General features: G+C 47.9%; 1 protein-coding gene across 6 annotated transcripts in view; it reads right to left on the bottom strand.

The window, feature by feature from the left end:
* ZFAT (zinc finger and AT-hook domain containing) overlaps positions 1–22,855 on the bottom strand; it is a 414,334-nt gene extending 391,479 nt beyond the window's left edge. Inside the window, exons 1-2 of one of the 6 annotated variants that reach the window (XM_057531706.1) lie at positions 22,805–22,855; positions 16,245–16,293 (exon numbers count right to left, since the gene is read on the bottom strand). Coding sequence is in view for 2 of the 6 variants with exons in the window: in XM_057531705.1 (XP_057387688.1) it covers positions 10,960–10,978 (19 nt within the window). In the remaining 4 variants the exon portion in view is untranslated. Of the gene's footprint in view, positions 1–4,542; positions 4,633–5,108; positions 5,204–10,734; positions 10,909–10,959; positions 11,271–16,244; positions 16,294–22,804 lie in introns of those variants that run through there. The other 5 variants (XM_057531703.1, XM_057531702.1, XM_057531705.1 and 2 more) reach the window with 5 other exon arrangements.
* Positions 22,856–23,346: the final 491 nt, after the last annotated feature.

Here is a 23,346-nt window from a genome sequence, read left to right as displayed (position 1 = left end):
TCACCACCACTACCATCACCACCACCATGAACATCAGCATCACTATCATCGTTGTCCCCATTGACGATGGAGAGAGCTAGGGCTCAGAGAAGTTAGCAAGATGCCAAGGAGCCCCGAGCAGACAACACACAAAGTCAAAACCTGACCAAGACCTTCCAAGTCGACCTCCGTATCTGCCCACCCACGTGGGTCCAGCGCTGCTCCAGGAGGGAGTACTGACAGCGGGGCCCTGGGAGGGACACACGAGCCTTGGGCCCCACTCTGCACCCCGCCTCGTGGCTAGAGAGACATTCCGAACGATTCGTTACAACCAAGAGTAGCTACACCAAAAAGGGAACTTCACCCTCTGTGTGTTTATTATAATTTACAACAGGCACTCACTTCAGGGAGCAGTAAGCTGGAAAATGAGAGCACCAGATGCAGGGCCACCAATCCACCCGGAACACGTAGTTAATATGCATGCCCCTGCACGGCCTGGCAAGAGATCTAGAGCTAGGGACAGAGAACCGCCACATACAGGGCATCAGCTTTTCGTGGCCAAAAAAAAAAAAAAAGGGTACCAACGCACACTGTAAACCCAGGGCCTTCAGGCAAGAGTGGGCACCATACATGTGCCAGCAGCACCCCCTGGTGGCCAGTCTGAGCACTACACCCTCCATTCCCAGGATGAAGCCATTCCCAAGTCTGAGCAGACAGACCCTAATGAAAACACGGCTACCATTCCCTGAGTCCTAACTCTGCCAGATGCTGTGCTTTGCCCGCCACCCACTTAACCTTCACATTAATCCAGTGAGGGAGGGGCTGCTATCCCCATTTGTAAATGAGTAAACTGAGCCCAGGGAGGGGACTGCAAGATCACAGAGCAGGTGAGCACACAGCAGAAGCACAGCCCAGGCCTGCCTGATGCCTGTCCTAAATGACAAGTCACCACCTGATGTACAAAAGGGGTCGACTGCTCTGCACTGTCTGAGTCAGGCCAGGTTTCCCTTGGGGGGCTGGGGCCAGGGGCTTCTGCCCCAGTTCCGTTTGGTCTCACAGTGAATTCAGTCTGTGAACATTCACAGAGCTGTTTGTCTCTTCGATACACACCTTTCTATGTGTAGGTTATACATCAGTTTTTTAAAACTTAAAAAGTAAATTTTAAAGGTAAAGATATAGGAGGAAAAGGGGATTCTGATTCACAAGTGAATCTCTTATTTAAAATGACAAAGTGAGGTGAGAAGCCCAGACCTGGCCGTGAACCCACCCTGGCCATGTGTTCTTGGCCTCCCTCCTGAGCTTCCGCTTCTACATCTGCTGGGGCTGCAGGAGGACTGCAGGACACTCCCAGCCCGGTGACCGACACCCCTGAGGCACCGTCTCACATGAAGCCATAAAAGGGCACCTGTCTGGGTCAGGACCTGGGTCCCCAGCCCCTAGCCAGCCCCAGCTCCGCACCTCCAGTGTGATGGAGTCTGTAAGTCTCTGAACCTCTCCAGGCCCCAGTGGGAAGTGGCCTTCGCATGGTTTAAAGTGGAACCTGGTCTCCGAGCCTCACCCAGAGGCTAATTTACAGGGAGACAGACAGAGCCGCCTGGACAGAAGCCAGGGTGTGCAGACAGCCCCAGCCTCCCCCATGGCCCGGAGGGGCCTGTTATGCACCTGCCCTCCCGCCTGCTACCCTACCCATGGATCACCTCCAAGGTGACCTCCAGCTCTGAGGTTCAGTGGGCTGAAGTTCCAATAAATGCACACCCTAATCTGTGGTATTATTACCATGCAGCTCATGAAATGCTGATGAGCATGCCGACGTCTACAGCTCACAAAGTTAACATTTCTATTAAATGCAAAGGAGAAAGCCCATGAGTGTTCCCTTGTTGAAACAGGATTAACACAATAAAATGAGAAAGGCTCAGTATCAGCTATAATTAAGGCTGGGCCGACAGCTGCATTATAATTTTATGCATACGCATTTCTTCCATGTTGAAACTTGACATAATTTTTCTAAGTTATTTTTAAGCACTCTCAAAGTGAGAGCCCCAGGCAATAGAGTCTGCTACTCACATTTAACATAATCATAGCTGAAGAGCAGCCCCAGGGCCCTTTCCTTCGGAAAGCACCACAAATAATTTTATGTAAACAGAAACTGTGCCCCCATGACCCAGTTCTCTAAGTGGCAGCACCGTCCCGCCCCAGCGGATGTGTGGGAAGCTCTGAGAATGTGGGAGCCCCCGTGCACGCTTCTGACACCACAGCTCCCCTTGTGCAAATCACCGAGGTGGCCCCAGGACTCTTGACACCATGCCTCCAAAGCAACCGAGTCTCCGGGATCGTTTCCATGGGAAAAACTAAATGTGCAAAATCCTCCCCCGTTTTGCGGTGTATTTTAGGGAGACTGCAATGCCCAGGGCTGCCACCATCACCAGGCCTCTGAGTTTCCGGTTTGGGATTTTTGCTGTTTCAGTTTATTTTGGTTCCTTTCTGTGGTGGACGCACCGTTAGTCTTAACTTCGGAAGGTAAAGGGCTGCCTGGAACCGGCTTCAGCACTGGGCTTCAGGACAGAGGCTCCGGGGTCAAACCCCACCCACGTGGCCACTTCTATCTGGCTGGAGGGAACTCTCCTTTCCCGAGCCCGTAGGTCCTTGGCTGGAAACCAGCAGTGGCAACTGCAGCCACCCTGCTGACCTCATGAGGACGGTGGAGGCAGGGGTCACCATGTGGAGGGATCCTGGGAAAAGGGCGTTGTGGACTGCTCCACATGACGCAGGTGCAGACCCAGATGCAGACCCAGAGTGGGTGAAAGGGGCTTGTGAACACAACCCACCCGGCAGGCGGACACGGCTCAGCACACACACCGTTGCTGTACATACTGGGCAGGTTCCTGCAGATGGCAGGCGGGTCCCTGTGCACGGGTCACTGCCTCGCATGGGGAGACCCACACACGTGTGGCTCTCTGCAGAAGCTCTGGGAGGGTGGCCACCAGGGCTCAAGAGGCCCAGCGCCCCATCCAGGCCAGTGCTGTCCCACAGAAATAGAACCACTGGGACTTCCCTGGTGGCGCAGTGGCTAAGAATCCGCCTGCCAGTGCAGGGGACACGGGTTCGAGCCCTGGTCCGGGAAGATCCCACATGCCGTGGAGCAACTGAGCCCGTGCGCCACAACTACTGAGCCTGCGCTCTAGAGCCCGCGAGCCACAACTATTGAGCCCACGTGCCACAACTACTGAAGCCCACGCGCCTAGAGCCCATGCTCCACAACAAGAGAAGCCACCACAAAGAGAAGCCCGCACACCGCAAAGAAGAGTAGCCCCCACTCGCCGCAACTAGAGAAAGCCCACATGCAGCAACAAACACCCAATGCAGCCAAAAATAACAATAAATAAATTTAAATTAAAAAAATTAAAAAAAAAGAAATAGAACCACTGGTGTGATTTCAAATTTTCAAGCAGCCACGTTAAAATGAAAAGAAACAAGTAAAATTAATTTTAATAATATGTTTTGTTACCCCAGTATATCCAAAATATTATCACTTCACTTGTAACCCATTTTTAAAAGAGAGATGAGAAATTTCACATTCTTTTGATGTTGCTGTCGTACTAAGCATTCAAAATCTGATGTGTATTTCCCACTTCCAGCACATCGCAGTCTGGACCAGAACACAGATCCAGCATTCACATTATTTCCAGGACACCTGGCAACTTTTTCACTGCAGATCAGAGAAATGTGGTTTGCAAGTCCCTCTCCCCGACAGCCAGTGGGACAGGAGAGGGCCTCCAGCACCCCGAAATCTTTGGGACCCACAGAGTTAGGAAAATGGAGACAAGGAATTAGGAAGCTTAGACCGTGCCGGCCAGAGTTACTGCCCACACTGCTGAAACAGAGGCAGGCGATGGGGACACTTTCATTTATTACCGTCACAGGCTTTAGATGCTGGCTGTCTGCTCCAGGTTCCTGAGGTCATAATCAAAGAAGATAAAAGAACAGCCTGGGCAGGAACTGAAGGAAGATGTGGGAAACATGCAAATACAACTTCAAATTTTATTATTTTTTTAATAAGTTTATTTATTTATTTATTATTTATTTTTGGCTGCGTTGGGTCTTCGTTGCAGTGCGCGGGCTTCTCACTGCAGTGGCTTCTCTCGTTGCGGAGCACGGGCTCTAGGCGCACGGGCTTCGGTAGCTGTGGCGCCCGGGCTCAGCAGTTGTGGCTCACAGGCTCTAGAGCGCAGGCTCAGTAGTTGTGGTGCACGGGCTCAGTTGCTCCGCGGCATGTGGGATCTTCCTAGACCAGGGCTTGAACCCATGTCCCCTGCATTGGCAGGTGGATTCTTAACCACTGCGCCACCAGGGAAGCCCTCAACTTCAATCAAATTTTAAATACCTGCTTTACTTATCATGAAAGCCTGCCAGTCACAAATTAATTCAGGAAGAAAGAACTGCCCTCTAATATTCAGACGTGTCTAAGGTCTGTTCAAATTCCAGAACAGAGCTTTAAATTTAAGCAAGAGCCACAGGGAAAAGAAGAATTTTCCAAACCCCACCAGCCACCCAGCTCCAGCCTACCAGAATGATCTGGTCCATTCTTCCTGGTAACCAATATATGAAGTAAGCATTAGGTGTGTTCTCCAGATACCCGGGCTATTCAGTTTTTCACTAGGGAAAAAAGTAATTTTTAACTTAGTCTCACAATTCAACATTTAATGAATGCCTAATATATACCACATACTATGCATGCGAAGCACATTTAGAAATGAGTAAGACACAAACTCCAGAAACATAAACAAATAATGCCATGTTGTTCATGAAAGCAATTTAAAGTGACCGTGGTTTTATTTGTGGCCCAAACTCATAGACTGATGCCTTGGAAGGGACAGAGAGTCCAGACTTCCAGCCAGTGCCCGACCTGCCCCTCACCGGGTTTGGGCAGCTACCACTCTTTTTTACAGGGCAGGGACCTTTAGAAGGTCAGGCAGCCTGTCCTCCTCCCTGACGCGGCTCCAGCTCGCGCAGCCTTACCGTGACCCTGGAAAGGCCAGCTCCTCCCACTGCCTCTGACCAAGTCAGCGGCGGCCCCTGGACCTCCTCCCCTGCAGGTCCAGCATCCCGGTCTCAGCCATGCCCTGCCATACCTGACGGGTCCCGCTGCTGGGACAGCGCCCACACGGTGGCCAGGCCAGTCCCCACGTGCAGCCGCCACCTCTGCAGGCACAGCTGTCTCCTAGGCTATCTCCACTTCCGCAGGGCCTTTCCCACGCATGTCCCCTAGGGGGCGACAAAGCGCAAAGGAGAACTCGGGCCTCAGGGAGCTAGTTCTGAGCTGCCTGAAATTCTGCAAAGTGGAGAGGGCTGGCGAGTGCCTGCTTTCTGACTATCAAACTTCTTTTTTTTTTTTAATCCAGAACCTCATGCTTCAAGTTTCAGCTCCAACCTCAGTTTGTCAGAGAGGCTTTTCTTAAATCCCCTTCAATATAAATTAGGTCTCCATTATTTTCTCTTGCCCACTCCCCCCCCCCCCATCGTCCGCTTTGAAGCAATTACCGCAATCTGTAACCCTGTATTTAACGGTGTACTTATTTATTTGTTTAACCTGTCCTTTCTAAAAGACTGTAAACTCCAAAAATATCAATATCATTTAATTCAAAATACAGTTAAAAGCTTAAAGAGATCAATGTTTAAAGTTAACAAATGCTGCATTTCCCTTGTCGTGAGGACTAGAGCATTTCCAGAACGTTCACCTAAGAACCCCCGAGGCTAAGGTTAACCAAGGCAGTCAACTCACACTTCCCAGAGAAACAGACAAGACTAAGGGCTGGGGAAGAAAGAGTGGCTCAGGGTAGGTCAGCCGCCAGCCAACCCACATCCCAGTAAAACCACAACTTCTCCGGTCCTCTGACTCCTGCCCAGCGACGGGTAAGGGCTGCCCCATGGCCGTCCTGGGGCAGGGCTGCACAGAACTTCAGCTCCAGGGGCCTCTTCAGAGTGGAGGGAAGGGCCTCATTCCCCAGGAAGGGTCTCTCTGAGGTGCTTCCAGTAACCCGCCAAGCCCTGCACCAACTCAGAAATAAAAACAGAGAGCAGAATTCAAAAGCTCTTCTCTCTACCACTGCAGGAGGGAACTGAAAATAATGGACCACGGCTGTGTGTATGGAGCCTGGAAAGTTTCATATCCCTGTGCCTGTTCGGTTCATCACCGCTCTTTCCCTGAAACCAAACACAGATGAAGGCTGGCTGGTCTCTAAGCTAAAGTCCACTCAATCACCAGTCCTATGGGTTTTTACTCTGGTCCATTTCTCTAAATCTGCCCCAAACCTCCACTCCCACACCCACTGCCTTGGGGTGAGTGTCGTCGTCCCTGGGATGCACCGTAACAGCACCTGATGACGGGTCTTGCTCCTGCCTGCATTTCTACCCCTCCAAAAAATGTCCTCCTATTTATTCTTTATAACTTCAGAAATTACTAGAAAGCTACAGTAATTCACAGTGTGGTGCTGAGGAAGGATAAACAAATAGATCAATGGAATAGACCAGAGAGCTGAGAAATGGACCCCCATGTAATTTTCAACAAAGGATCAAAGTACCTAAGTGGCTGGGCTAGGTGCACCGCACCCCCGCAAGCCTTCAACTCTCAGGGCTTACTTCCAGCATACTCTCTGGTACCATCTCCTAAAGGATCGGTTTTCCACTGCTAGGACCGTACGAGATCCTCAAGAGGAAACAGCGAATCACACGTGACGGCATTCTCACCTCCCGGCACAAACTTTGGCACAAACATTTGGGTGAACCAAGGAATCTGCTTGGAAGAAAAAAAAAGGAAGAAAGGAAGGAAGGAAGGAAGGATGGGAGGGGGGAAGGGAGGGAGGAAGGGAGAATCCTAAGGGGCAGAGAAGTGGTGGTGGCCCCAGAAGAAGAGGCCTGCTGGCAGAGATGGGAAAAAAATATCTAACAGAAAGAAGGAAGCCAGCTAGGGCCCTACAAGGAGGCTTGGAGCTGACTTACAAGGTCCTCCAGGTTGCCAGGACCTCCAAGACCCTCCTTTTCCAGAATGCTGCTCCCAAAGCCCCCTGCTCCTTGGCTCCAGACGCGGTGGCTGAGTTGGTCCCCTCATCCCCCTACACCCCCAACAAGGCCAGCAGCTGCCTCTGAAGTCCGGTCCCCACCCTTCCCACCCTGCCTCGGCCCAGACCCAACTAGGGCACAAACATGCCAGATTCCAGAGTTCAAAAATTTGCAGCTCCATTTGTTACATGATTTAAAAGAAGAAAACTCTGTTACCCAAGTTAAAATCCTTTTTCTATTAATATGCCAAGCATAATCTATTTATAAGCATATAATTATATATTTTATGTTCCTTGAAAAAAAAGGATGTAACTTCAAACCTACAATAGCTGTTTAATATGACAATTTGTTTCACCCCCAGATTACTTTTCTTTCTTTTTAAAAAAAAATCAGTCAATGGGAATTCCCTGGCGGTCCAGTGGTTAGGACTCAGTGCCTTCACTACCGGAGCCCAGGTTCAATCCCTTGTCAGGGAACAAAGAACCTGCAAGCTGCACAGTGCGGCAATAAATAAATAATAATAAACAATTTTTAAATCAATCAAAGTCTATCACATTTTCCAACCACAACTGTTTTCAAGGAGCAAGTAGATCTCAATGCACTAAGCTGCACAGCAGAGAGACTGGGGTCTCGGTGAAAGGGATAAAGAGCAGTGCCCACAGCATCTACAGCATCCTGCAGATGAAGCGGTGGGTTCCAAGAGTTATGTGACTCCCTCAGGTCAGGAATCTGGTGAGTAGCAGATCTCTGGCCCCAGAGCACGTGTTCATTCCACCCTCCAGACTGTTCCAGCCCTTAAAGTTGACACCTGCCCTTGAGAAATGGCAAAGACAGTGAAAGTTTAACAGAATGAACAGCTGCTAACAAAGAGAAAACAACTCTAGGCTAAATCCCTTCTACATAATTAAATCAGCCCCTCTTGCTGGGGAGGTTTTCAGAAGCAGCATGCATGAAACTATCTACAAAGGAAATGCAATTAAGGAGAGTCTTTTTAATATATCCAATTCTTGACTGCCCTTGCCCTAGGCAGAAACTTAATTCTACTGAAGGATAGCTGTCTTTGAAAAGTTGTTATGTAAATTGTAAGGTAAGGGGAGAAAAGACACAGGAACCATTTTACAAGGTAAATGGGAAACCGGCTGAGAAGGGAGCAGTGCGGTAACAGATCTCCAGTTCACGGCAATGACCATCGCGGCTGGCTTACCATCAAAAAGCTGGACCTTAGAGACCAAATGCAACTCCATCTTATCATTTATTTTACTGGCTCTCCTACGTTAACCCAACAACCAAGCAAAACAGGAGGCTCTTTTCAGGAATGAGCTGACCACAAGTTAACAGCAACGCATTTTAAAACATGATTTTTGGTCACTTATTACAGCTGAAAATTGAAGGAAACTACAAGTGCCAGGTTTAAAAAAAAAAAAAAAAAAAAACTGTTCAGTAAACTCCAGAAGAGGAGAGGTGGGCAGTGCATGTCGTGTATCATCAGCAGTAGCCCAATGTCTTGGGAGAGGGAAGGCACCAAACAGAGAAGACAGTGTAATAGGGAAGAACAAATCTGACTCCATATTGGATCTGTTTTTTTTCCTTTAAACTTTGTATTCTATTGCCTTTGCTACAAGTTAAGAATGTTGCCTAAAATATACAGGTTAGCCCATTCTCAAGGCTCTGACCTTCAAAGGTACAACACTTCTCCATTCACACAAAGATAAAAAGTCGCGACACACAGGATACCATTTGTCTTGGAGGTTTATAGGATCACTGTGACCAGACCTAGGTGCACAGCTGCAAGAACAACAGATTCCAGCACCAAGAAGTTCGCAGCAACCAATCAAACGCCCTTCACTTTTGGTATAAAAGAAGGCTGAGTTCTAACTCAGGTAAGATGGTTCTTTGGGACACTAGTCCACCATCTTCTCGGTCTGCTGGCTTTCCAAATAAAATCACTATTCCTTGCCCAAAAAACTCATCTCTCAATTTACTGACCTGTCGTGCAGCAAACAGTACGAGCTTGGACTCCTACCATCATCATTGTCAGAAAGAATGCCTGGCATAGTTCAGGGCTCCTGACCCACCACTCCGGCTCTGGGTCTGCTCCGTCACTTCACTCACACACACACTCACTTGCCGGAATCTGACACAACAATGGGATGAGGGCAGGACCAAGGGTCAAAGGACTCTTTACCATCCCTGCCTGGCATGTCGAGAGGAGTGTCATGCAAAGCTGTTGGCTTGAACTGAAGAAGCCAAGAAAAGTGCCCCCGGGGTTTGGGCACCAAACACCCAGCAAACATAAGCTCTAGGTGTCTTCTGCAGCCCTCAGCATGCGGGACACTCAGTATAGCTGCTTCGGTATGAACCGGTAGGCTCAGAAGATGAAGCTGGAGGGGCAGTTGTGGAGGGTAAGCCCTGTGACACTAAGCTTATATTTCCGAAGTCACTGGGCTCTGCCAGGGAACCAGGCTGGAAGGGGGCAGGAGGCAGTCAGATAGTTCATTCATTCTTCCATTCAATAAAGGCACCCTGGGCACCCACTCGGGGCCAGGCGCTGATCCAGGGGTTGGAAGTACAAGCCAGGCAGGCACCCAGAAGTTTGGATTTCATCCCAAGTCAGAGGAAGTTGATTTTTAAAGCCTCAGCTCTGCCATTTCTAAACTGTATGAAGTTGACCTCTCTGAACTTTTGTTCCTCGTCAGTAAATGACACACAAATTAGAGGTGTCGGGAAAACTGAGTAGCAAAAAGCATGAGGTCAGTGCCCCAGTGTGGATGCTTACTGTTAATTACACAGGAAGGAGCCTCAAGGTCAATGTTAAGGGGCTTAGACCAGGTGTTCAGTGGAAGATCCATCGCCATCCTGCATCCAGCCAGCGGAAAGGCTGCATCACCCAAGAAGCCAGGGACGGCTGCCTGGAGGAGGTGGCATGTCAGGTAAACTTTAAAGGGTGAGGAACAAGGGCCCACAGAGCTAGGCGGCAGGCAGAGGCTAAATTACAATTTATTGGGCTTCCCTGGTGGCGCAGTGGTTAAGAATCCGCCTGCCAATGCAAGGGACACGGGTTCAAGCCCTAATCCGGGAAGATCCCACATGCCGCGGAGAAACTAAGCTCGTGAACCGCAACTACTGAGCCTGTGCTCTAGAGCCTGTGAGCCACAACGCCTGGAGCCCGTGCCCCACAGCAAGAGAAGCCACCGCAATGAGAAGCCCGCGCACCGCAACGAAGAGTGGCCCCCACTCACCGCAACTAGAGAAAGCCCGCGCACAGCAATGAAGACCCAATGCAGCCTAAATAAATAAATAAATTTATAAATAAATTACAATTTATCACAGGGTATTACTGGGTTACCAGCAGTAACCAGCTAATCCCTGGCGTTTATGGCTCCCCCTACAGGACACAAAGAAACTTTCCTTCAGCAGCTCGGTGGAACCCTTTCCCTTCAAAACATCCTGGCCAAGTACATGGGTCTAAAGGAACTATCCATTTCACAGAGGAGGAAACTGAGGCCAGGCAACAAGGAGGCCGAGCCAAGGCCCACGCGGCCAGAGTCAGCGGCATCGGATTCGAACCTCCCGCCCGCCAGGACGCCTGCGCTGGGTCGCTAGCGCGCGCCCCGACCCCGCCCGTTGCCCCGGAAACGGCCCCGCACGCGCGAGCGCACTGCTTTCCCTTGCTCGTTCTTCCGCTAGCACCCTCGTTACCTTTTTTTTTTTTTAATAAAAACCCAAGGCGGCGGGATACTGCCAGCGATTTAACGTGCCGTCAAAGGACGCCGCTACGTCCGCTCTCCGCCCTGGGCCGCGGATCCCTCCGCCGCCCAGCGGCCTGCGCGCTTCTACCCGACTCCAAGCTCGAAACGGCTTCCCGCGCGCCGCGCCGCGCCCCACCCCCACCTCATCCCCACCCCAACCCCCAGCCCGGCTCACCTGCCGCCCGCGTCTCCATGGCAACGCCCCCACCGCGGAGGAAAAAAAAGCCTCGGGCTCTTCCGGGCCCCCTCCCGCGCCGACCGAGAAGGCGGGGCGCTCCGCTGATGCTTCGCTTTTTATTTTTATTTTTTTAAGAAAAGAGCCGGCGCGGTTATGGCGAATCTGCGGCATCCAACATGGCGGATGGAGTCTTCGCCCTCCTCTTCCCGGGGCGCTGACGACGGCGTCGCGGACGTCAGGCTCGGATGACCCTCCCCCAGCGGCGAGAGCGGCCGGGCTGGGCCGGGCTACTGCGCATGCTCGGCTCTGGCGGTTGTGCTTTGTGTCCCGCTCCGCAGATTCCGTCGCTCCGGGTTTTGAGCCTCTCCTGGGAAGGGGCTAACGAGAGGCGTGGAATGCAGATTGGAGGATTGGGAGTCTTCACAGCGCTGCCAAAGCCAGCATCTACCTGCCGGCCCATCCTTGGACCCACCCCTGCACTACACCGGGCTGGACGACGTTAAGGCAGCGCTCCGGTCCCAGTTCCCAGCGATTTAACTTTTCTTGGCTTTAGTTTACTAATTTGTCAATCGGGGCGGTAACAGCCTGCCTCCCTCTCAAAGGTTGCAGTGTTTCCTGAAGTGGGATGCTTTCCGCTAGGAGTACCCGACTTGATTTAGTCTTCCAGACTGAATTAAACAACTGGCACCACCTCGACAGAATGACTGCCTTCTCTCTGTCCTCCTGTCTTGCAGAAAGTCTCAGTTGGGTGTGAGCACGCCTCGCTAACCCTTGCTCGTCTCCCTGAATCTGGCTCACAGTCTTCTTTCTGCAGGCAACAATATCTGGTTGAGATGTAATGACCTCATCTTCCTTTTGGTCTACCACTTCCTTCAGATCTCTGCTCAAATGATGTCTCTTAGCGGGCCCTCCCAGACCACCCCATCCAAAGTAACCCTCCTAAGTCACTTTCTGTTTTCTCCCTAGTATCAATTTCTGCCTGACATTAATTTATCTCCATCTCGTCTTTGTCGCCCCTTTAGTCCCAGAATCTAGAACAGCCTGACAGTAATTTATTGAATAAATTGAGTTCCTGTTGCCTGTATTTTTAAGGTTAGCTTTTGTTTTAACAATGTTTTTCATTTATGGTAGTAATGTATAAAGTTTTCTTTTTAATCCCAACTTACATTTTTAAAAATTGGCCAACTTAAAATGGTGCAGGAGGGGCTTCCCTGGTGGCGCAGTGGTTGAGAATTTGCCTGCCAATGCAGGGCACACGGGTTCGAGCCCTGGTCTGGGAAGATCCCACATGCCGCGGAGCAACTAGGCCCGTGAGCCACAATTACTGAGCCTGCGCATCTGGAGCCTGTGCTTCGCAACAAGAAAGGCGGCGATGGTGAGAGGCCCACGCACCGCGATGAAGAGTGGCCCCCACTTGCTGCAACTAGAGAAAGCCCTCGTACAGAAACGAAGACCCAACACAGCCAAAAATAAATAAATAAATAAATAAATAAATAAATAAATAAATAAAGGAGTTCCTTTAAAAAAAAAAAAGAATTCTCTTAAAAAAAAAAAAATGGTGCAGGACTTACCTGGTGTTCCAGTGGTTAAGACTCAGTGCTTCCAGGACTTCCCTGGTGCGCAGTGGTTAAGAATCCACCTGCCAATTCAGGGGACACGGGTTCGAGCCCTGAACCTGGAGGATCCAACATGCTGCAGAGCAACTAAGACCGTGCGCCGCAACTACTGAGCCTGCGCTCTAGAGCCCGCAAGCCACAACCACTGAACCCGCGTGCCGCAACTACTGAAGCCCATGTGCCTAGAGCCCGTGCTCCACAACAAGAGAAGCCACTGCAATGAGAAGCCCGCGCACCGCAACGAAGAGTAGCCCCCGCTCGCCGCAACTAGAGAAAGCCCGCGTGCAGTAACGAAGCCCCAATGCAACCAAAAATAAATAAAAATTTTTAAAAATACTATTTTAAAAAAGTATTAAAAAATTAAAAAAAAAGAAGACTCCGTGCTTCCAATGCAGGGGGTGTGGGTACGCTCCCTGGTCAGGGAGCTAAGATCCCACATGTCGTGTAGCATGGCCAATAAATTAAAAAAAGAAAAAAATGGTGCATGTGGTACAGAGACAAGGCCCCCAAAAAATGTAAAAGTGAACTTCAAATGAGAAATTTGGGAAATACTGATTTATTTTTATGGTTCTCTTGAAGTGCTAATCTGCGCCTGTTGTCTTTTCCTGGAATAGCCTTCCCTCTATGGCTGCTCGACTTGAGAAATTGTCCTTCAGTTCATGCCTGTGTGTTCCCACACTCCCGCTCACACTTCCCTTTACCCTCCCCACACCCATTGCATTTATCTGTTTGCTCAGCCCCCCTCCCCATGAGCTAGACCATGAACTTCATGAGCACAGATTTTTTTATCCTTGTTTCCCAGCTCCTACTGCACAGAAGTGTCACTCAGCACATTTGTTCCCATTGTCACTTGTTTTCCAGTTAGTAAAACTCCCGTGAACACTGAGATTTAGGATGACGCTCTGATTTCTCAGGAACATTCTGCCTTGCTCCTTAATCCTGTTCTTGGGAAATAAAGAGTCATTATAAGACCCCAAATTTACCCAGTCCATTCAATATATGTTCAGGGATATCTCCTCCCCCAACCCCTTCGTTTCATCCTCACAACAACTAGAGGGCTAAATTGGACAGATATGATTATCGTGCTTTTCTTGAAGAGAAAAAATGTTCAGAGAGGTTAGGTGGCTTTCTGAGATCACACAGCAAGCCAGTGAAATCCCAGGTGTGGAACTGGACTTTCCATGCCCAATATTCTCCCCACATGGCCATCGGGGATGGGCCCACAGTACCCACTACACCCCCAAAAGGGCCAATTTCAAGGCAATCATAGGGTTATTGCCACCCACCACATCCTACATCTCAAGATAGATGGCGAGGTGGAGCCCATCACAGTCCTTCATTTGCAAATGAACTGCTCGAGAAGCTGCACTGATGAGCTTTCCTTTTCAGAACGATAAATATTTGCAATAACCACTATTTTGCTGTGAATCGATTTCTGTCAGGAAATTAGAGTTGTTCTGAGTTGCTGACAGTATTGGTTTTGTGCTGGGTTGCCTTTCTGGCAACAGCATTTAAATGTTAGTTATTGATTAGCTGATGGATTGCTCCTGGATGTTGTGACCAAAATGAATTTTGGAAATGAAGCAATTTAAAGTTTGTCTCAAAACCCAATTGCCTCAGAATATTAATAAAGTCAAATTTTAAAAAAAAGAAATTGTGGATTATGAATGACAGTCCCAGGTTAATGATTTGGCCAGTTATGATTTTCTCCGTTATTCTCATGGCATTTTCTTCCTTCTCTATTCAGAGAAGAATCACTGAGCACCTATCATTACTGAAAACTGGCCTGGCCACAGGCATACAGAAATGACAAAGAGCCAGTCCCTTTCTATGGGACCAGATCTGCAAATGGAGAGAAGAGTCCACCCCTGGCTTTGCTGAGTGATTTGCACATTTTCAGTCAGCAAAAATCTTTATTCTTGCCATTTGCGTACTATCCCAAAATGCCTTCAATTAATGAAGGCGCATTAGTGGAATTAAATATAAATTGCTCAAAATTGTATTATTAATGGCATCCTGCTTCAACGACAGTTCCTAGAGGAGATGAGCTTCCCAGCTGGCCCTCTGGTGTCCATCAGCCTCTCAAGGCTAGCACGGGAGTGAATTTGTGCCAGAAATGTATCACCATGAAATGGCATTTGGTTATATAATAATAAATTAATATAATTGAATATATTTGTGTCAATAATTTTATAGTTATGTCTAATAGGTATATGACAGATGAGCATTTACAGGAAAACAGAAAAATTTATATATATAATTTTATACGACGTTTTCTTGAAAGCAGGTTCTGATAAAGTATACATACGAGTGACCTCAAGATAATGGGCCTTGAGGCACACAGAAGTTGATAAGATCAGAGGTTGGGATAATCACAGTCTGAGTGAAGTGTTAAAAGCGGAATAGGCACGTTATAGAGAAAAATCTATTTAAAACTGTATAAAAGAAGAGGTTGTAACAGTAGAATGATCTGAGCAATTTGAGAACATAATTGTGACCTTAGGAAGCAACGTCCCCTCTAGTCCTTCCTCTTCAGTGGCCATGTGTGCCAGCTCATCACCAGCGCGCACATGTTGTTCCCTCGGCACACACACACATTGATCGCAACAGCACTTTCCGTTAGCGGTACCCAGGGCTCCTTCAAAGGACCTGAGTCCACGTCTGGAAGCAGGGGAAAGTTAGAATGGCCTGAGACAACTTGCTCTTGCCAGAAAACCAGGCTGCTGTCAAAAGTGCTGGGCTATTGCTGAAAGGACAAAGGAGTTGACTGAAAAGGAAATGGGGTCCCTCTGGTCAGGTTGTGACAACTTGGATATAACAAAGAATAGCTGGGTCTACAATTGTCGATTTACCAGAACAAGTTGAATCTGTGAAAAGCCATGAGTCCTTAATGATCAAAAAGGATAAGTTAGGGGCTTCCCTGGTGGCTCAGTGGTTAAGAATCCGCCTGCCAGTGCAGGGGACACGGGTTCGAGCCCTGGTCCGGGAAGATCCCACATGATGCGGAGCAACTAAGCCCGTGTGCCACAATTACTGAGCCCACGCGCCACAACTACTAAAGCCCATGCACCTAGAGCCCATGCGCTGCAACAAGAGAAGCCACCGCAATGAGAAGCCTGTGCACCACAACAAAGAGTAGTCCCCGCTCACCACAACGAGAGAAAGCCCGCATGCAGCAACGAAGACCCAACATAGCCAAAAATAAATTAATTAATTTAAAAAAAAGTAGGCTGGTCTCTGCAAAATTCAAATATCAGAGGGGGCTGACATCCAGACTTGCTGACCTGTTCTTCCATCCTTACACACCACTGACACTTACGTCAAAAGAAAGCAGAGAGCAGTCTGGCCTGGGAGTCATTTGCTGCAAATGAATAAATCCTGAGAAGGTTGAGGGTGAAACCTGCATTCCCCCGATGCCTCAGGCTACCGTCCTCCGGTGACCAGGCTCAGGCAAGCATCAACTCCTCCCTCCCCCAGTCACCCTCCAGCCTCTGGTGAAGTTCATCAGTGCCGATATCTCCCATAATCTCACCTTCTTAAAGTGCATTTGGCACACTCACAGCCTCCCATGGACGATACGGGGTCCCCCCGGCACACAATCCACTTTCCCCTCCTGCTTCCTGCTGGAGCTGTGTGTATGACAGGAGAAACCCAGATCAGTCTTACCATCATGAGCTCCTTCTGCCACAACTGGAACATCCTTGGCTCTCAGAAACTGTGTCGGAAGGAAGAGAAATGGGATGAATAAATGTCTCCATTTGCTACTGTCAGCAGATAAACATTAACAGGAACACTTAGGGGAGGGTGGCCCCTGTTTAGAGATGTACATGGGCATCTCTGCAAGGGTTCCCAAGTTAAGGTTTAACACAGAATGTTGGAGTTAAAATGACTTTAAAGATCTTTGAATCAAACCCCCTTATTTTACAGATGGGTAAACTGAGGTCCAGAGAGGCTAAGCCTGTTGTTCACCAGGCAACCAGGATGGCGAGGGCATGCAGACCATGTTTTCCAAGTGACTTTAAAGAAGCTGGAAATGTTTAGTGTTCTTTCCCTGGGAGAAGACAGCATTTAGCGGGGACACACGTGTTGATCTTTAAATATCCAAAAGGTGATTCTATGAAGAAGAGCTTCTTAAGAAAACAAAGTGTCCAAAGATGAAACAGTTGCCCCCTAGATGCAGTGAGTGCTCTAACCCTGGAGGTGCCCAACCACAAACTGAGAAATAACTCATAGAAAGAGGAGAAGCATCAAAATGGGAGCAGGGGAAATGGCTAAAATGATAAAGGCAGGAAATACCAGTGCAGAGAGCGTACGGAGCAAGTGGAACTCTCGGACACTGCTCATGGGAGAGGTAACGGCACAACCACTTTGGAAAACTGATGGACGGTTTCTGATGAGGTTAAACTTACGTCTGCCCTATGATCTAACAAATTCACTCCCAGGAACAGACGCAACAGAAGTGCACACGCATGTTTCACCAAAAGACATTTAAGAGATGCTCTTAGCACATTACTCTTAATAGCCCCAACTCAGAAACTACACAACTGCTCATTAACAGTGAAATGAATAAATAAATGTTAGTATATTCACACAATGGAATACTATATAGAAGTCCCAGAGCTTTTTCTGTAAAGGGCCAGAGAGTATCTCCAGCTTTGTGGACCTTATGGTCTTCTCAGCTTTTGTCTCTGTAGTGCAGTGCAGAATGCAGCCATAGACATGTACACAACTTAGTTGGCATGGCTATATTTAAAAAAACAAAAACAAAAAAACCCCACAACTTTATTTATGAAAACAGATGGAAGGTTGAATTTGGCCTGCCAGCCGTAGAATGCCAACCCCACAATAGTGAAATAAAAATGGACAATCTATAGCCACACCCAACAATATGGATGAATCTCACAAACACAGTGTTGAGCAAAAGAAACCAGACCCAAGAGCACGTACTGCATGATTCCGTTTATACAAGGTACAAACACAGGCAGAGCTACAATCGAGGGTGTTGGAGGCCAGGACGGTAGTCATGCTCTTGCAGGGTGAGCAACTAGAAGGGGGAGTGAGGAGGTCCTGGGGATGCTATTTCCCATCTGGGCCCTGAGTACATAGTGTGTTCAGTCTTTGAAAATTCATCAAGGTGCAGAGTTACGATATGTGTCTTTTCCTTCTTTCTTTCTTTTCTCTTTTTCTTTTTTTTGTGACGCCGCACAGCTTGTGGGATCTCAGTTCCCTGACCAGGGATTGAACCTGGGCCACGGCAGTGAAAGAGCCAAATCCCAACCACTAGACCACCAGAGGACTCCCTGATATGTGTACTTTCTGAGTGTATATAAAAAGATGTTCCATTAAAAAAAGGTTTTCCACTAATTAGAAAAGATACATGTTAAAAAAAAAAAGAAAAGATACATGCACCCTAATGTTCATAGCAGCATTGTTTACAATTGCCAAGATATGGAAGCAACCTAAGTGTCCATCAACAGATGAATGGGTACTTCCCTGGTGGCACAGTGGATAAGAATCCACCTGCCAATGCAGGGGACATGGGTTCAATCCCTGGTCTGGGAAGATCCCACATGCCGTGGAGCAACTAAGACCGCGCGCCACAACTACTGAAGCCCAAGTGCCTAGAGCCCGTGCTCTGCAACAAGAGAAGCCACTGCAATGAGAAGCCTGCACACCACAACGAAGAGTAGCCCCGCTTGCCACAACTAGAGAAAGCCTGTGCACAGCAACAAAGACCCAACACAGCCAAAAATAAATTAAAAAATAAATAATAAAAATAAATAAATAAATGGATGCATGTAGTTAAAAAAGAAAAAGAGATGAATGAATAAAGAAGATGTGGTGTATATATACAATGGAATATTACTCAGCCATTAAAAAGAATGAAATAATGCCATTTGCAGCAACATGGGTAGAGCTAGAGATTGTCATACTGAGTGAAGTAAGTCAGACAGAGAAAGACAAATATCACTTATATGCAGAATCTAAAAAAAAAATTGATACAAATGAACATATTTACAAAACAGAAACAGACTCATAGACTTAAAAAACGAACTTATGGTTACGGGGGTCGGGGGAAGGGTGGGGGGAGGGATAGATTGGGAGTTTGGGATGGACATGTGCACACTGCTGTATTTAAAATGGATAACCAACCAGGACCTACTGTATAGCACAGGGAACTCTGTTCAGTATTATGTAACAACCTAAATGGGAAAAGAATTTGAAAAAGAATAGATACATGTATATGTATAACTGAATCACTTTGCTGCACACCTGAAATTAACACAACATTGTTAACCAACTATACTCCAATAGAAAATAAAAAGTTAAAAAAAGATGTGAGATATATATATATATATATATATATATATATATATACATACACACAACGGAATACTGCTCAGCCATAAAAAAGAACGAAAGTTTGCCATTTGCAGCAACGTAGATGGACTTGGGTATTATGCTAAGTGAAGTAAGTCAGAGAAAGACAAATACTGTATGATATCACTTACATGTGGAATCTAAAAAATACAACAAACTAGTGAATATAACAAAAAAGAAGCTGACTCACAGATATAGAGAACTAGTGGTTACCAGTGGGGAGAGGGAAGGGGGGAGGGGCAATATAGGGGTAGAAGAGTAAGAGGTACAAACTATTGATGTTAGGCATAAAATAAGCTACAAGGATATATTGTACAACATGGGGGATATAGCCAATATTTTACAATAACTATAAATGGAGTATAACCTTTAAAAATTGTGAATCACTATATTGTACACCTATAACATATAATATTGTACAGCAACTATACTTCAGTTTTTAAAAAGGGTTTTCAATTTTAAAAAAGTTAAAAAATAAATAGGAGCAGGGCAGCTGTTGGCTTGTGGTCTCCCATTTGTGACTAATTCCTAGACACAAAGTTGGATGATAACAAAGCTGGAACTAAAACCCAGGTCTCTAGCTCCCAGTAAGGAGCAGACAAGGAACTGATGCTCAGTGAACATTTCTGTGTGTAAGCCACATGTAGCATTCAATCTTCTTAATAGCTCTCAGAGAAGGCATTATTGTGCTCATTTTTGCAGATGAGAAAACTGGGGCCCAGAGGGGGTCTGGATTTAGCTAGTTAGCGGGAGCAGAAATGTCATCTGAGCCCAGGACTGTCTGATTCCAGCCCCATGTTCTTAAGCTGCTCCACAAGTTTTAAATGCAAACATGGTGCTTCTTATATGAGTGTTGAATGAGCACAAAAATAAGCTGTCAACCTCATGTTAAGAAATATTATCCAGTTATCACTGGCTTTGGCTGCCGGCAGCCAGGGCTGCTAAATCTTATTAGGCGATGGCTCTGCTAACTGCTTCTGGGCAAACCCTGGCCACGGGCACAGCTGGGAGGGAGAACATAGGGCCTTCACGGGCATTTTCACTGTGCTTTCTCTCTCTGAATCAAGTGGGGTGGGTGGGAGTGGGGGAGAAAGAGGATGGAGTGAGAACCAGGTGGGATTCTGGGTGAGGCAGGCACACTGAAGGTGGAGGGGCTCATCCCAAGCTGAGCGAGCTTGAACCAGAAACCAGAAATCGGAAACCGGAAACCAGAAACAAAACTGGAAACTGGAAGCCATGCTTCCTTCAGGAACCATCTCTCCCTCATGTTCGCCTCCACTTCTGAGCTGACCCTCTCCCTCTCCCCCATCCCCCGCCTCCAATACCGGTTGTAAAAAGTGAGAGAAAGGTACCTCCTTATCCAACCAAGAGAGGTGTAGGATGAAGGTCTACCTTTCAGTATTTTGTGACTATTTCAATCTATTTTCAGTAGTTAAAAATCGGGAGTTACGTGGAGGAAACTTAAATGCATATTTCCAAAATGAAAGAGGCCCGTCTGAACAGGCTACATACTGTACAGTTCCAAAGATATGAACATTCTGGAAAAGAACAGAGACAGTGAAAAGATCAGTGGTGGCCAGGGGTCGCTGGGAGGGCAAATGAAGAGGGATGAATAGGTGGAGCACAGAAAAGTTTTAGGGCAACGAAATGACTGGGGTTGACACCGTGTTGGTAGATACATATCATTATACATTTGTCTAAATCCATAGAATGTACAACACAAAGAATGAATGTAAACTATGGCCTTTAGTTAGTAATGATGTATCAATATTAGTTCATCAATTGTAACCAATATACCACACTAATGCAAGATGCTAATAATAGGAGAGACTGGAATGGGGCTGGGGGAGGAAGTATATGGGAATTCCCTGTACTTTCCATGCATTTTTTCTGTAACCTAAAACTTCTCTAAAAAACAGTCTATTAATTTTTTTTTAAAGTCAGGTGAGTTCATGGGAAAATCTGGATTTCTGGCTTCAATGGAAAACTCTGGTCTGTGAACACAGAGCCTGCTGCATTCCTCGGTCTGCCAGAGTCTAGCAACAATCAATCCCATGGAAGGAGCACAGCTTTTCCTCTGGGGCTCCCTCTATTAGGACACCCCAATTTTGTCAAAGCCAAAACAAGCCAGTGTCACTCTTTTATGTTGTCCATCTGGACTTTGGGGTCACTGGAGTTTGGGATGCCAAGGCTAAGACCAGTAATTTAGTGCAATAGGTTTCAAACTGGGTTCCTCAGAGAACTTCCTGCCTCCAGGGGTATTGGGTTCGGGGAGGAGAGGGGGAAGTGTGTGGGCTCTGGCCCCCTCACTGCTGCTTCTCCTTTATCTGCTGGACCTGTTGGACTTACTGTATAGGATGTACTCCAAAAAAGTGGTCTGTGGCTAAATATACATGCAAACACTGGGCTAACCCAATGCCTAGGGTTTTGAGAATCCAAAGGGCAGTGTCCGGCTGAAGATGATTGCTCAGAGGGGAGGCAGTGTTACGTCTCTTGATTGTCCCTCTTAAGTCCCCTCTATCAGACCCCTCAATTTCCATTTATGTCTCGTCACTAACAGTTCATCACGGTGTCACCCATTTCTGATGTGACTGGCTTTGAGGGCTGTTTCCTGCTGATGGACCATCCCTTCCCGTCTGTGCAGGACTGCCTCGTTTGCTGCACCAGCTTCGTCCTCCTGCCACACCGCTCCTCCCAGACCCTCTCAATTCAGGGTTAAGGCCCAGAGATTTTATTAAAAGAAAACGAAAGCATGTAGGCCTGAAAAACATTAGGTCTGTGAGATGCACTAGGAAAATGAGACCTCTGCACGAAAACAAACTTTCAAAGTGCTCGCTCTTGGGAAGTCCCTGGCAGTCCAGTGGTTAGGACTCAGTACTTTTATTGCAGGGGGCCCGGGTTCGATTCCCTGGTCAGGGAACTAAGATCCCACAAGCCATGGTGCAGCCAAACAAAACAAAACAAAACCAAGTGCTCGCTCTTGTTACAGAGTGTGGGGAAGGCAGATGGAGTCCCAGAGCACCTTCCTGCTCCAGGAGGCCCTTCGGGGACTCTGCTGCAAGCTGCTCTTGGGGTCGAGGCTCCAGGCTCAGAGCCTCTGGCCTGCCAGGTGCACCGTCTGTGTCCCCTTTGAGCTGCTCACGTATCACACTGCTCCCTCCGCTTCAGGTTGCTCTTATATACCCTTGTGACTAGTCTTTACTTTTAGGAAAGTTTTCATGAACTTGGTGCCTCTCCAGTGTGTCTGCCTCCTACACGTGTCCTGTATCATACTGCTCACTTTCTTTTCGTAGGTTGACCATATATATATCACTCAGTCATAGCATCCCCAAAACTTTTTTTTTTTTTGGCCTCACTGCCGGGTTTGCAGGATATTACCTCCCCAACCAGGGCTCGAACCTGGGCCCCGGCAGTGGAAGCTCAGAGTCCTAACCATTGGACTGCCAGGGAAGTCCCACCAGAAATGTCTATAAAGTAACCGTTATGCACCAGACACTGTGTAGGAAGCTGGTCTTTGTCCTCAGGAAGCTCATCCTCTTGATAGAGGAGATAATCACGTGAAAAAATAACTGCTCTAGGAGTCCCACACTTACCGTGTAGCAAGCACAGGAAGAGAGGGGTGGGTGTGGGGCGAGCAGAGCGCAGGAGGGAGCAGCTAAACCCACCCCCAGAACTAGGGCAACAGCTCAGAGGTGAAACTGAGCCAGTCTCCAAGAGCAAGTGGGTGCTTGACCGGAGGGGCGGGGCATCGCCCACAGAGGGCACGCCTGGGCAAAGGTGTAAAGAACATCACCGTGTGTTTCAGGAAAGGCTGGTGCCTCTGGGGGCCAGCACGCAGCGACTACCTGGGCAGAGAGACGTTTTGCATCCGAGGAAGAGCTGAGCTGGGGCAGCTGCTTAGTCCGAGGGCATCAGGGATGGTGGGAGGGAAGCCGAAACTTAATCCTCTTATCAGATCAGCACAGCCCGGTCCTGCCTCTGCTCTGTCCTTCTCACCATGTCAGCGGCTTGCCACAGGGGCGGGTGACCCACACCTGCCGCTTGTCCTGTGCTGGAGCGAGCTGGTAGAAGTGAAGTCACGTGGGTACGAGCGTGTGCTTGTCACCTGTTCCTCCTCTATGATTTATTAGGGTCAGCTGTCCAATTTGTGCTTCTTCATGTATCAACTTCATCGTCATCTTCCAATGTCGGGACTGGAAAGCAGGAGTTTTTATCTGGGTCCATGGCTTTGGGGGAATGTATCAACATCCTGAAATTATGTACAGAATTGTGTTAGCATGGGCATTTTTCCAAGGGAAAGGCTCCCAAGCTTTTATCAGAGCCTTAAACGGTTCTGAGACCCTTTTCATTGGAGGAAAAGGCAAACAAAACCTCCCAAGAGCCATGG

Source organism: Balaenoptera acutorostrata, chromosome 17 (genome assembly GCF_949987535.1).
Source record: "Balaenoptera acutorostrata chromosome 17, mBalAcu1.1, whole genome shotgun sequence".
Taxonomy (NCBI): Eukaryota; Metazoa; Chordata; class Mammalia; order Artiodactyla; family Balaenopteridae; genus Balaenoptera; species Balaenoptera acutorostrata.
Note: the sequence above shows the minus strand (reverse complement) of the source record. Positions and strands in the feature narration are given on the sequence as shown.